The sequence below is a fragment of the Neovison vison genome, chromosome 8 (genome assembly GCF_020171115.1).
Source record: "Neovison vison isolate M4711 chromosome 8, ASM_NN_V1, whole genome shotgun sequence".
NCBI lineage: Eukaryota > Metazoa > Chordata > Mammalia > Carnivora > Mustelidae > Neogale > Neogale vison.
The window spans coordinates 44,711,148-44,725,946 of NC_058098.1; the positions used below are offsets into that span (position 1 = coordinate 44,711,148).

Sequence of the window (14,799 nt, forward strand, 5' to 3'; positions counted from 1 at the left end):
GTGAAGCTAGGCTAGTGAGAGAAGTGAGTGCAATACAGAGTAAAATAGGGTAAGTGCCCCAGAGGTGCATACACAGTGGCTGAAGGAATTGAATGTGTCAAAAGATGACTTGCCAGGAGATGGGGAGGGAGCAGGATCTGACCTTGAGTTTGACAAGGGGGTTGGAACCATTATCCAACTGGGTGCCCCAGAATAGCTTGAACCCAGTCAAGGGGGGAGCTGAGCAATGGCAAAGAGATGCTTTTGGGGGGAATCCTCTTCCCCACCTTGAGTCCAAGAGCAAGGTTTATAAGTACTAATGTGGGGGAAGTATTCTTTTGTTTTAATCCAGTTTGTCTCAGCCCAAAACTGTGCCACAGTTTTTCTCTTATTCTTGTATCATCTTGCCTATTATTAACATACCTAACATTTTTTTTTCCTTTAAATTGACTCACCTTTGACATATATTTTACAAAGTAAGTTTGGTAAACCAGTCATAAAAAGACAAACAATGTAGGATCCCATTTAGACGAGGTACGTAGAGGAGTCCAAATCATAGAGGCAGAAAGTACAGCAGTGGTTTCGCTAAGTGAAGGGCGTTTTTTTGTTTTGGTTTGGTTTTTGTTTTTGTTTTCGTTTTTGTTTTTGTTTTTTAACTAGGCATAGATTTCAGTTTTGCAAGAGGAAAATAGTTCTGGAGACAGATGGTAGTGATGGTTGTACAATGATGTGAATATACACAACCCCACTGAACTGTACATTTAAAAATGGTTAAGATGGGGGGCGCCTGCGTGGTTCAGTGGGTTAAAGCCTCTGCCTTCAGCTCAGGTCATGATCCCGGGTCGGGCTCTCTGCTCAGAAGAGAGCCTGCTTCTCTTCCTCTCTGCCTGCCTCTCTGCCTCCTTGTGATTTCTGTCAAATAAATAAATAAATAATCTAAAAACAAACAAATAAAAATGGTTAAGATGATAAATTTTTATGTTGTGTGTATTTTACCATAATAAGAAAAATTGGGGGGAAAGGAAGTAAATGTAATATCTTTGCCGTCACTGGGAACTACACTAAATACAGCACCTATTTATTTTATTTTATTTCATTTTATATTTAAAGATTTTATTTATTTACCTGACAGGGAAAGATGCAGCAAGAGAGGGAACACAAGCAGGGGGAGTGGGAGAAGGAGAAGCAGGTTTCTTGCGGAGCAAGGAGCCCAATGCAGGGCTGGATCCTGGATCCCAGGATCATGACCTGAGGCGAAGGCAGATGCTTAACGAAGATGCTTAACGACTGAGCCACCCAGACGCCCCTATAGCAGCTATTTAAAGGTTACTGGACATTAAAATAAAAACTGTGCCTTCATGTGAGACCTTGATATATCTAACTTTCTTTGTGAAATATTGTCAATTTTAATAAACCATAGAGAACTTATAAAATATCAAAATTTTCCCACCAAATATGGTTGGGTTTTGTTTTTGAGGGCTTCCCTGTGTCCCAGGACTGTAGCTCTTTGTTAGGGAGGCAGGCGATGCAATGAATCTTAAGTCGTAATTAAGCCCCGGACAAAAGCACATTGGAAGCCAAGGCTCTGCTTTTGCGGTTATTTTTTGTTTTGTTGTGCTTTATTGATGGGCTCAGCATCCTACTCATGATAATTAACCCCATCAATTTGTTATGATTCATTCTATGACGATGTATTAAACACTAACTGTGTAAACAAGGAAAAACTATTCGTTTTCTTCAAAGTTGGGAAGGTCCACTGGAGACCTTCAAGGACCCAGGGGCGCAGGCTGTAGGAAGAGCTCTGAGTCTTCCTTAAGGTTGAGTTATTAGGGAGCATTTTGCTGGAAATCCAGGTAAGACCTGGCTGGAGCCTGCCAATCACCACTGCAGATCCAAATCTGACATGGTCTTTGTGGGTTACTCAGTCCCAAGTGCACTGCCAGGATTGGTCTGGAAGACAGGCAAAGCAAGCAGGGGGTCTCCTTCCAAGAGAGAATCACTTTCCACACCATTCTAAAGCCTGATATAGGAGAGACTCCTTGTTAAGTGTCTGCCTTTGGCTCAGGCCATGATCCCAAGGTCCTGGGATCCAGCCGCATGTCAGGCTCCCTGCTCTGTAGGAAGCCTGCTTCTCCCTTTCCCACTCTCCCTACTTGTGTTCTCTGGCTATCTGTCTCTCTCTGTCAAATAAATAAAATGTTAAAAAAAAAAAAAAAAAAAAAAAAGCCTGATGTAGGAGACCAGGTGTAGAGCCTGGAGCCAGGAATTGGAGAGTAGAGAAGAAGACAAAAGTCAAAAGCCAAGCTATATTTTAGGAGGTCGTGATAGTGCTTCCTTCAACCTATCCTGCTGGCTTGGTCATCTAAATGTCTCCCGATGTCCCAATTTACAAGGCCCATTGGTTCTATAAATGGAAACAAAACAGAATATCTAGATAAAATACAAGTGTAGCTTTTCCATGAAGGTAGATTGCATTTGGTAGCACCAAATTCCAAGGCAGACAAGGTCATGTTTGTGGGGAGGCACGCACACTCACACCTGCAGACATGCTTCTGCATGAGCCCGAGAACCATAAGAAGTGGTTTAGGAAAGCATTACTTTGCCTTATTTAATTCCAGAGGACTTGCCATGGATTCCATGAGAGATTTTTCAAAGTTAGTTAATTAACTAAACTAACCCTTTTTCAGTTGAACACTTATCTAACTGTCTGCTTTAGAAAGAAAAATTTGCAGGACATTTGAAGTATTTAACTGAAACTGCTTTTGTCTTTAAAAAATAATCAAGGCTATCTTACCATGGTTGTTGATGTAAATTGTCCAAATGTAATTGTTCAGGGGCGCTTGGGTGGCTCAGTTTGTTCAGTGGCTGCCTTCAGCTCAGGTCTTCAGGTCGTGATCCGGGGCTCCTGGGATACAGCCCCATGTGGGGCTCCGTGCTCAGCAGGGAGTCTGCTTCTCTCTCTCCCTCTGCCCCTCCCCCCACATGTATGCTCTTTCTCTCTTTCACACATCAATAAATAAAATCTTAAAAAAAAATAAAATGATCCAGCTTAATGAAGGTTTGCTTTTAACGCACAGAGAGAAGGTTTGGCTTTTTATTCTTTATGTGTCTACTTGTTTTGTCCCCGTGTCCTGAGCATAGAACCATCCAGAGCACTGCACCTGTGCTGAGACCCATTAGCCAAATGGGAGCCACCACCTGGTTGATGGTAAAAAATAATTTGGCGGTATGCCTTGTACCCAGACCCCTAAAGCTTCATTTTTGCTATCCAGTGGCTGAAGTAAGATGTATAAAAGGTTGCTAGCTGTATTCATTGCACCATTGTTTTTTCCTACAGAGACAACCTACATCTAAGTTTTAGGTACTTTATATATTGCTGTCATTTGTTTGAAAAAAAGAGTAGTTTATAAAGTCAAAATCTAGTCCTCCTATGTGATGTTTGGGACCCTGGTCACGGGACGCTGCATTGATGATAGGTCACGTCGTCCACTGGAGTTGTAGCTTAGGACAAGAAAGAGCATCGTTCAGAAAGTCTGCTGCAAATTATTCTTCTCTGAGGTGAACTTCATTCTGTAACGTTGAATAAAAGTAGACCTAGTGTCTCTCTACCCGTCCTATATTAGAACATGCCTTCTGCAATTTCTTGCTCCTGTCTAGGCTACTAACATGAGGCCCTGGGTGTGAAGGGAATAGAGCCAAGTGGAAAGCCTGCTCGCATTCCACTCTCAAAAGCGCCTTAAATTGGGTGTGACCAGAGTGTAGCTGTTGCTGGGGAGCCGTGTTCCCAAGAGTGGGTGTGATAGCCACTGAGCTGCTTTGGAGCCGTAGGCCCTGGTCCATTGGCTTGGGGCCAGATACAGTATCTGAGTTGCCCAGAGTTTGTTCTCTGCTCCTAGAGGAACCTTGATGGGGTCCCTTCTGTGGTTTGCCCAGTATTTTCACATGTGGTGTAGATCTCACCAAATCTATACCTGAGCTTTATCTCTCCATGAAAGCAGGCCTAGATGCTTGGAAATAGTAAGAGTAGTTGAATAGATAAATGAATGTTGTACTCATAAACCCAGGGAGATGGTAGATATTTTCCCCAACGTATTATTTTGAGAAATTTCAAGCATTATAGGAAAGTTAAGAATAGTACTGTTCACCTAAATTCAGTTGTTGAAATTTTGCCACATTTTCTTTACCTCTGTATTCCTCCCCCTTTTCTTATTTTTGTTTGTTTTTATTTTTTTATTATGTTCAGTTAGCCAACATATAGTACATCATTAGTTTTTGATGTAGCTTTCAGTGATTCCTTAGTTAGCGTAATGCCCAGTGTTCATGCCAGCACATGTGCCCTCCTCAGTGCCCATCAACCTGTTACCCCCACGTCTCTCCACTCTGAAAAACAGTGTGGAGGTTCCTCAGGATGTTAAGAATAGGAGCTATCCTATGACCCAGCAACTGCACTACTGGGTATTTACCCCAAAGATACAGATGTAGTGAAAAGAAGGGGCACATGCACCCCAATGTTCATAGAAGCCATGTCCACAATAGCCTCCCCCACCTTTTTTTGGAGGGGAATGGAAGGCTGACCATCTGACATTTACTCTCCAACATTTTCACACTTTGGCCCTAAATTCTTCAGTTTGCATCTCTTAAGGACAAAAGCATTTTCCTACGTAAATAACAGTACTACACTCAGGAAATTAAACATTAATACAATATTATCTGTTATATGCCCTTATTGAATATCCCCAGTTGTCCTTTATAGCTGTTTTTTATTCTGATGCCACGTGCGATCAATTCCGTGCACTCAGTGGAGTTACCGCTCTTACATCTCTTTATTCTCCTTTTATCTATAATAATCCCACAGCCGTTTAAAAAATTTCTCATGACATTGATATTTTGATGAGTTCAGGCCAGTGGTTTTGCAGAACGTCCCTGAATTTGGATTTGTCTGGTTGTTTTTTCTTGTGTAGGTTCAGGTTAAACATGTTTGGGGGCAGGAAGATGACCTAGATGTTACTATGACCTTCTCAGAGCAAATATTACAAATATTACGGGGACATGATATCAGGCGCCTGATTATTGGAGGGTTTGATGCAAATGACATGGTTCAGATGGTGTCTCACAGGGGCAACTGGGAGGCTCAGTGGGTTAAGCCTCTGCCTTTAGCTCAGCTCATGATCCTAGGGTCCTGGGATCGAGCCCCACATCAGGCTCCCTGCTTGATGAGGAGTCTGCTTCTCTCTCTCTTTCTCCTCTGTCTCTAGTTTGCTCTCTCTCAGGTTAATAAATAAAATCTTTAAAAAATAACAAGATGGCGCCTCACAGATTTCTGTGTTGTCAGGGTACCTTTCCTCTTCCTGTTAAGTAGTCTGTGGGCAGAGATTTGAAGATGTGAATGTTCTATTCCCTCACAACCTTTCCCCTGCTGATGATTAGCACCCACTCAGCATTCTTGCTCATATCAGTTCCACACCATGCTGGAGGGGTTCTGTACCCCGGTACCCGTGCAGATTAGAAAGGCGAAGCTCAAAGGGGGAGGTGGGGCTCACATAGTGGCCGGCGTCCCGTGACCATGTCATCATTAGAACCTCCTGAATTACATCACAACGACTTATCTTTTATAAACCAGTCATTCTTTGCCCCTCCCCCCATATATGTGGCAGACATCTGTTTAAAGAATCACTGGTTTCTATTATTCTCATCAGCTTCTGTTTTAGGTTGAATTCCCTCGATGCAGAGCCCTGCACTGTAATTTACTGAGATAGGGTCTCAGGAGCAGCCTGGGAAGGGGTGAGCAGGGCCATCTGGGATGAGTAGGAAACCAGGCAGAGATCTGGGGGCAGCTGGAGGGTAACCTCAGCCTGATCCTACAGGGAATTCTGCCACATGACTAGCACCCCGGGGGGTTGTCTCACCTTCAGGCAAGAAGGCCGTTCCTCTATGCCCTGTCTCAGTATGTCATTAGTGCATCTGCTCCCAGGGGAGCACAGAACTTTCCGGGTATGCGCAGGACAAGGGGGCAGCCAGCACCCACGGCAGCGGGGGCACAGGTCCCCAGTCTAGTAAAGGGGAATTGGGCAGGGCACCAACAGCATCCAATACAGATTCATTTCCCTCATTAGTTCTTTCCTGAAGGTTGTCTCTAAGACAAGCCAATCTGTCTTTTTTCATTCTTTCTTTCAACCTATCTTATAATAATATACTACCAACCTCAAACGTCTGATGGTGAAAGAAATGCATTAGCTTAGTCATTTGCAAAGACAAGATCTAATTTATGGTTGCTCCTTGATGAAGCCCCATGGATCTCATTCACTGTCTTCCTGTCTGGGCCCGGGCAATTCAGGCTGAGGCTGGCTGTCAGGACAAAGACTCTTGACCTCTTGAACAGCTGAGGTTGTTCAAGGATATGTCCGTCTCAGGAAGGAAGAAGTGTCCACATATTAATCACCATACACGTGAACGTTAGGATTGGTGTGTTAGAGACAGTAAAATTTGCTCTTGGTAAAATAGCACCAGGCTGAGATGGCAGGAATGGAGGGTTTACTTAGGTCTGGAGAATTCTTTTGGGGGCATGTTACCACCGTGCACCACACCCCTGCAAAAAACCACCCCACCTCATTGGTTCTGAGTTCAAGAGCACATTTTGCTCGTCGGTCTTAAGCAAATGCTCCCCAGACTGCTGCATCAGCGTCTCCTGGAGCTTGTTAGAAATGCAGGGCCCCACCCCAGGACTGCAGAATCAGACCCTCTGGGGCTGAAACCAGGAATCTGCAGCTTAACAAACCCCAGGAGATTTCTCTGTTTGGTTCAAGCGCCAATCCAATGCCGTGGTTGTAAATTTGGCTGCAAGTTGGAATTGCCTGGGGAAATTTGTAAAATTCTGATGCCTGCATCCCGCCCCAAAAAGTGTCTGATTTATTTGATCTGGGGTGCAGTCTGGCCATCAAAACATGTTTAAGCTCCAGGCAGTTTTTATGGGCAGCCAGCGTTGAGAATCACTGCTCTCAAGTTGCCTCGTTTGCCTCATGAGAAAGGAATTTTAACAGCAGCTTCTTTTTGAAGAGTGCGTTCTTACAGCTGCAAAGATTCACTTCAGAATACCTGGAGGCCTGGGGCAGGAAGGGGTGGGGAGCATTTGCAGAAGGAGAAACTGCTCTTTTTTGGCTCAGACTCTCCCATCTGGAAAGTGGTAGCAAAAGGTAAACTTTAAGGGGAAACAAAATGTAAATCTTGAATGGAAGCATGAGATTCTTCAGATCTGTACAAAGTCAAGAATGTGCAGGGAAGACGTCGGGATGGGGGTCTCTGGCCAGCTGGTGCATTTATCCTTGTGGGAGTTGATACTGAGCTTGCTTCCCCAAAAACAGTTGATTGCCTTAGGTTGGCTTCTTCTGTATTCAGTCCCACCTCTTAGGAGTAGAGTGGTACACAGGGGAAGAACACACTTTTTTTTTTTTTTTTTTTTTTTTTACATTTTTCCCACTCTTGCCTACCGTTTGGCTTTATCATCATTCGCAATGTTGAAAACTTCATTCAGGCCACACATTTGGGTTTCTTGGGGTTTAGATGTTTGAAAACCATTAGAATCCCAAGCTGAACTTGCCCCTTCAAATGTGAGTGATCAGATCTGATGTTTTTCACTGGCCACTCCAAGACAGGGATTGATGACCAGCTGACTGAGACCCAGGGCATGGGAGAGGGATAGAGACACCAGAACCAAGCACTCGTGGATTGGAATTCCTACCTGCTCACTCTTACCAGAGGCATAGCTTTGCCTTGAGCACGTTACTTAAGCAGTCTGGGCTTCCCTGTCCACCGTACCCACCCTCTTTTTTTTTTTTTTTTTTAAACACTGGATTCCTGATACCTGCCTTTGGGGACTGTTTTCAAGGAAATGAGAGAATGTTTGCAAAGGGTCTGGCACACAACAGACAGCACATAGATACAAGCTCGCCTGTGTTCATGATCTTACTTGTTACCTGCAGAGTTGGAGGAACACCAGACCTCTTGAATTTCTAGCTCTGCCATTTCATGAGTGTTTATAATTCTGGGCAGCCCGATACCTTCCTGGGCCCCAGTTTTCTCATTCATAAAAAGGGAATTGCATACGCAGTCACAAGGTTAGTTTTGGCACCAAAAGCAACTATGGAAATCAATAAGACATTTTTTAATTGAGATGTCTTTCACACAGCATACCTTACTTAAACTGTATAATTCATTGTTTTTCAGCACATTCACAGAGTTGTACAGCCATCAGCACGTCTCCACCCAGAACATTCTCTTTACCTCAAAAAGGAATTCTATCCTGATTAGCAACCAGTACCCATCCCGCCCCTGCCCCCAGTCCCAGCAACCACTAATCTTTCTGTTTCTCTCTTGGTGTCTAGTCTAGATATTTTGTATAAGTGGACTCACACAATATTTGTGTCTAGCTGCTTCCACTTAGCATGAAGTCGTCACAGTTCATGCCATTTTGGAGTGTGGATCTGTACTCCATTCATAAACAGATTGAATGAATATTATGACTGAATAAAATTCCATTGTATGGTTAGACCACATTTTATTTGTCCATTCATTAGGTGCTGGAAGTTTGGGCTGTTTCGACTTTATGGCAATAATGAACTCATGTTAGTATGATTTTATAAATAGCACAGCATTATTCAACTGTGAGGTTTTATTACAAATAATGGTAGTAACAAAAGTGCCTCAATGTGTGAAAAGAAATGAAATCCAGTTCATGTGGGTATGAGTGTGCATGAACAAGTGTGAATGTTTTGTTTTCACTTTTTGAGCATGCCATGGTGGTGCCTATGATATATGCTTTGGAGCCCTAGAACCTCATGCTACCCTATGGAACATAGCATTTAGGGCTCTATGCTCAAATTGTGAAATGGTTTATGCCAGAAGACAGACTCGACAGCATTCAGGATGTTTAGAACGTTTTGAAAACTGGGTTAGAAATAGAAGGTCTGTTGGGTCTGTCAAATATTCTGTTTAATGGTATAGATATGGAGAGAGAGCTGATATGACGCCTTCCCCCAGAAAACTTTCAGGCTAGAGGGGAAGACAAGCGAGGTGGGAATGAAAGAGGGAGTATGTGCTAGGACAGGTCTAGCCTAGAGACTGTAGGATGGTCTGCTTGTCAGAGAAATGGGGATGCGGCCATTTGACCCCTGCCAATTCTCTTTCTCCTAGCATGGTAAGACACAAGGATGATGGCTATTCCGAAGAAAAGGATGTGAAGACCTGTCCGCGGGACTCTGGCTATGATAGCCTCTCCAACAGGCTCAGCATTTTGGACCGGCTTCTCCACACCCACCCAATATGGCTGCAGCTGAGTCTGAATGAGGAGGAAGCAGCACAAATCCTCCAGTCCCAGCCTCCAGGGGTAAGACTCAGAATCTCAGGGAAGCAGGTTGAGACAGGCAGGGCTGCTGCTTTCTTCAAGAGAAAGACCTGGAGTTCCAGAAAGTTCTTCCTAGGCTGTAGGGAGCAAGCCTTCCAGTGTGCACCTGGGTTGCACTGCAAGGGGATTGTGGGATGTATGGAGGCAGCCCTGAGGAAAAGAGCCCTTCACAATTTGTCTTTCTGTGTTCATCGACTCAGTTACAGAGGGAGGTCCAGGACTAGGCAGGGTGACAGAGCATCTGGGTAATGAGGAGGGCCCCTGGCTGGAGGCCCTGGGCTTACTTCTTGGGCCTCAACAATGAGGATGAACCTGGTTTCGGGGTCCTCAGCTGCCCCTATTGTTTTCATTCTGAGCCTGGAATCCCTGCCAGGGCCTAGCTGTCCAACTTCGGACTTCAAAAGTTCCAAAGTTCTGTGTCCATAGACTTGTCTGCTCTGGTTGCTGATGTAATCCTGTTTCTCTTGGGTTTTCTCAGTGATTTCCCACAGGGCTCATGGCCCAGATATGTTTCTTCAGCTACTGTCTACCCAACACCAGTCTCTTAATCAAGACCACTCCACGACCCTATAGAGGTTCCTCAAAAAATGTCATTCAGTGGTTGGTGTCCCATGCTGTTCAGTATGGTAGACCCTTGCCCTGTGTGACTATTTAAATTTGCGTTAATTAAATTAAATTAGAAATTCAGCTCCTCAGTTGCACTAGCCACATTTGAAGGGCTCACTAGCCACAGACAGCTGGAGGCTACCCCATAGGATGATGGTGTGGAGTATAAAATGTTTCCAACACAGGAAGTTGTATTGGACAATGCTTATGCACCATATCTACTTCCAAAGAAAGGATAAATACAATAAATCACAGACAAAGTAAGACTCGGAACAACTCATGACAAGAGATAGAAACTAAGAAAAGATGGAGAAGCAAGGAAAAAAAGGGGGGGGGACCTCCATCATAGCCGGCTGAGAACGTTGTGGCAGTTGGGCATAAAAATGAACTTTCTTGAGTTTCCTATCAGCCAGAGCCTCTCTGTTATCGTTTTTTGACTTATAAGTGAGTCTTTGTTTCTCATCAGACAGAAACAGATGGGACTGAGACTAATGTTGGAACATGCTCAGGGTGATTAGGTGCACTATTTAATCATCTTTGTGGAAAATTCCTTGGCCAACATGCCAGGTCGTTGGCTCTAGTCTGGGTCTGTATGATCAGGACCCATGTCTATGGGGCTCCCTCTTCTTGGAGGTCAAGTTGTCTGCTCCTGCATTTCTGCAGGACGTTTGTTCTGAAGAGGGAGGTCACCCTGTTGCTAAGCAACAGTTCCCTTCTCTTCCTGGCTTCCCTCCCAGCATGGGGCGCGCCCATTCCTGCTGAGACCTGTGGGGAACAAGTCAGGCAGAATGTTCTGTCTGTCTACCTACTTGATCCCTGGACAGGACCTGCCTGACGAGGTAGGGCAAGCTGAGGGCAGGCGGAGGGCAGGCGGAGGAAGGGAGCAGCACGGATCAGAATAGGCCAGAGTGCACCAGAAGCAAGAACGCTGAAGAGAAGGAAAAGCAGGTGTGAGAGGAAGGAAGATTTCAAAGTCCTGCCGTGGTATCATGGGTCCTTAATCCTCTCCATCCTAGGACAGAATTGGCAGACTCTCTGTAAAAGGCCAAAGTGTAAATATTTTTGGCTTTGTGGGCCATAGAATCTGTCAGAACCTCTCAGCTGTGCCTCATAGTGCAGCTGCAACCACAGACAGCATGTAAGTGAAGGAGTGTGGCTTTGTTTCAATAAAGCTTTATTTATAAAAACAGGCCGCAGGATAGATTTGGTCTACAGGCCTGACTTTAACAATCTCTGTTCTAAAACTGCAGACATTTAGGACATGAGACTTTATTCTCCCTGACCCCCAGGTTTCAGGGAGATGCCCACCTGCACAAAGGAATGAAATGTCTACTCCACCAACCAACTGTTGGCTCCCAGCAAGTCTTTGGGCTTTTCTACCCATAGGGATAGTGTTTGAAATCTCTGTTTCAGTTTTAGGGTGTCGCAGAAGCACTGACTCCCAGAACTGGCTATTAGATGTATTCTATCCCATGGCTGCCTCGCTGTGACTGCTGGGAGAGAAGAGAGAACTCAAAGGTCTTCCTAATTCCCTCTCAGCAGACACCCAATCCCCATAGCCGCCCTCCCACCTCCACCCAGAAGAATTTTCTTGGGAGATACTGACTGGACATACGGAGGGGAGTGAAGATGAGGTGAAATGATAAGAATAAGGGAGCAGAGAGCATCGTGTCCGAATACAGGGGAGAGAGTAGTAGTTAGAGAAACAAGACAGGATAGGGTCCTTGGAGAGGGGCCATGTGCTCCATCCAGAAGGGAACCAGAACTCAGCCAGGCTGTTCCACTGCACACTCTAGGGGATACCGTTTGATTTATAGCCTAGGGAACTGGTTCCCCCTGGAGTTGTGCAGTGCCTAGCATTATAGGGCATAGTTGCCTCTGCAGTGTCGGAGGCCAGAATGGCGGTTCAAGTTGGACAGCGGGAGTTGGGCTGGTTTAAAGCACACGCCTGAAGATAGTATTAGAACTGGGAGAGAGATTGTCACAAAGTGGAGTGACAAAATGGACCTGTAGCTCTGGTGTTGGCTTGGGGGACCCTCAAAGCATTACCTCCCTACCTCCCTAACGGGGCAGCCATTTTTAGCTGCAACAATTGTTTCACCATACCTGATCTTGCCATGTCATGCTATTTTCCAAGACAAGCTAGAAACTCTGATTTTAATTTTAAAAAACTGCTTTTTAACTCTTAGAAATAAGTTTAATTTTCTTTCTCTCTCCTTTTTTTTTTTTTTTAAGATTCATCTATTTATTTGAGAGAGAGAGAGTGGGGGGGGAGCAGAAGGAGAGCAGGAGAAGCAGACTCCACTAAGCACGGAGCCCGATGTGGGGCTCGATCCCACAACCCCGGGATCATGATCAGGGCTGAAATTAAGAGTCATATGCTCAACTGAACCACTCAGATGCCCACGAATTTAATTTTCTCTCATAAATATACTCATGAGCCAAATTAGCCAGTGAACTCCCAATTTACCTCCTAGGGTTTAGCCATGTTACTCCTGTTTAGAATCTGGGTTCATCAACCATGGTGCCCACGGAAGACGTGGTCTAGCGAACATATAACAAGAGCTATAAAACAATCACCAAACTGAAATTGCTTCTGCAGACTGAGGGAGCATTGGTCTCCTGGAGACGATTCTGTCAAAGGGAAAGTAGGATTCTTTTGAAGCCAGTTATCAAAGGAAGGCAGCTGGGGCATGCTTGTTGAGAGTCCCTTTCGCTGGCAGTAGAGTGTCCCCGGTTGAGCCTTGAGGTTTAGTTATAAAGGGCATTCTAGTCATGGACATTGCGTGTGCAGGAAATCACATGCTCAGCTTCTCACCTTCTAGATAGTTCCTAAGCTTGAATTTTTTTTCCCTCCACTAGATATTCCTGGTTCGTAAATCCACCAAAATGCAGAAGAAGGTTCTCTCCCTTCGCCTACCCTGTGAATTTGGAGCCCCTCTCAAGGAATTTGCCATAAAGGAAAGCACGTACAGTAAGTGGTCACTGGATGGCGAAGTCCTGGTTGATGGGAGGGCCTCTGATCACCCAAGCAAGTGGAAGTGGACAGAGCTTGCCCTTCAAGACAGACAGACATGAGTCTGAGTCCTGGCACAGTTACTTCTTCACTCGGTGACTGGGCAGGTAACCGACCCAAGGAACCTTGGTTTTCTTGTCAGGATAATGGGGTGATGGCAGCATCAGGGAACTGTTAATGGTTTAAGTAAACAGCCTGTGTGCAGCCCACTGCTTGGCACATGGCGGGTTGGCTTTCTTGCCCCTCCCCAGTTAAGTAGAGCATGGATTTGGTTCCTAGGTTTACTGATGACTAACCCACAGGACAAGCTCTAGCGATTGGACCTTTTTATAGGATGACATGCGAAGGCATGTGTCTGCACATCTTTGTGAATTACCCTTGAGTGGACGTGTTCCCTCCAGACAATCACTGTTCATTTGTCTATGAAATGCCCCTCATCAGAGGCAGAATCCAGCCCTCTGAAAAGAAATTAGCCGTCAGAAGTTTTGAAGGGAGAAAGGTGGCTTTGGTTTTCTTTCTGCTATTCAGCAATCCCTGAAAATGTGGAGGGCCATGTTTTAAATACAAAAGGGAACACATAGTGCTGATGTATTGGCAGCTTCTGGGAAAGGATCTGCTGTGACTCTGTGCCCCAAAGGGGAAGGTTTCATCTGAGCGGGAGATGAACCATGAGAGACCATGGACTCTGAGAAACAAACAGAGGGTTTTAGAGAGGAGAGGGGTAGGGGATGGGTTGGCTCAGTGATGGGTATTAAGGAGGGCACATATCGCATGGAGCACTGGGTGTTACACACAAACAATGAATCATGGAACACTCCATCAAAAACTAATGATGTACTGTATGGTGACTAATGTAACAACATAATAAAAACAAAGAAAGAAAGAAAGCATGGGTTAACAAGCTGAGATGGGAAAGCCAGGAGTGGTGAGTTTGGAAGCCCAGTGACTCTCTCTATAGCAAGACCGAGGCCACAATGTTCGCTTGCTCCCCAGTTTCCACCTAAGCAAGCCTCAGTCCCCACTTTTGAGGAAAGTGAAGGTACTGAGGTCAGTTGAAGAGCAGGGAAGGGATTATACTCAGCCTGGAGTTCATGGTCTCTCTGAACCAAATGGCCTTCACAGAGTCTAGAGGAGACATTTCCAGCAGAAGTGAAACCTGCCAGCCTCTTTGAGGTCAGCCTCAGGTTCAGCTGTCAACCTGGGCCTTGTGATCTGTTTCCTCCAGGTTTTACAAGGTTACTGATGCCCAGGAAAACCTCCACGAGTGGTCAGTGACCCTCGTGTGTGGCTCATACCAGTGAATTTGCATGAGGAGGTAATCACAAGATAGATTGCAAACCCTCCATTCTAAAGACAATGGATAAAAATTTAAGTGAGGAAAGTCAACGCTACAGTAGCTTTCAGAAGTTGGCTAGCCAAGAAGTGATAGATCTAACTGGTTTTTACATCCCTTCTCATATCCAGAGTGAAGCGTGGTAAGTTAGCCTAGAAACCCCCTCCTCGCCCCCCTACAGTAAGTACAGTTAGTGTTTGCACTTTAAAGCTTTCTTGGTGTTCATCTTAGCTTCCTCCTGGCTGAAGATTTTTCCTCTGTATTGTGTCAAGATTTGTATCAGTTCCCTCTTCCCATCCAGAGGACTTACCATGGTTGAAAAAGTTGGTCAGAGCAAAGCATTCCCTTGTGACTAGTTATGACAGGTCTTGGTCCCACCATGATGGCCCTTCCTGGCCAGCGCCTAGCTTCTGTGAGAATGGAGGTGGATTGGGAAAGGAAGGACTTGCTAGAAACACAGATACCTTG

At 45.0% G+C, this 14,799-nt stretch overlaps 1 protein-coding gene across 9 annotated transcripts in view; it reads left to right on the forward strand.

Annotated features, from left to right (window-relative positions):
• RIN2 (Ras and Rab interactor 2) overlaps positions 1 to 14,799 on the forward strand; it is a 231,250-nt gene that overhangs the window by 179,780 nt on the left and 36,671 nt on the right. For all 9 annotated transcript variants that reach the window (XM_044263536.1, XM_044263530.1, XM_044263531.1 and 6 more), the window contains 2 exons: positions 9,166 to 9,358; positions 12,845 to 12,956. In XM_044263536.1, the coding sequence (XP_044119471.1) occupies positions 9,166 to 9,358; positions 12,845 to 12,956 (305 nt within the window). The remainder of the gene's footprint in view (positions 1 to 9,165; positions 9,359 to 12,844; positions 12,957 to 14,799) is intronic.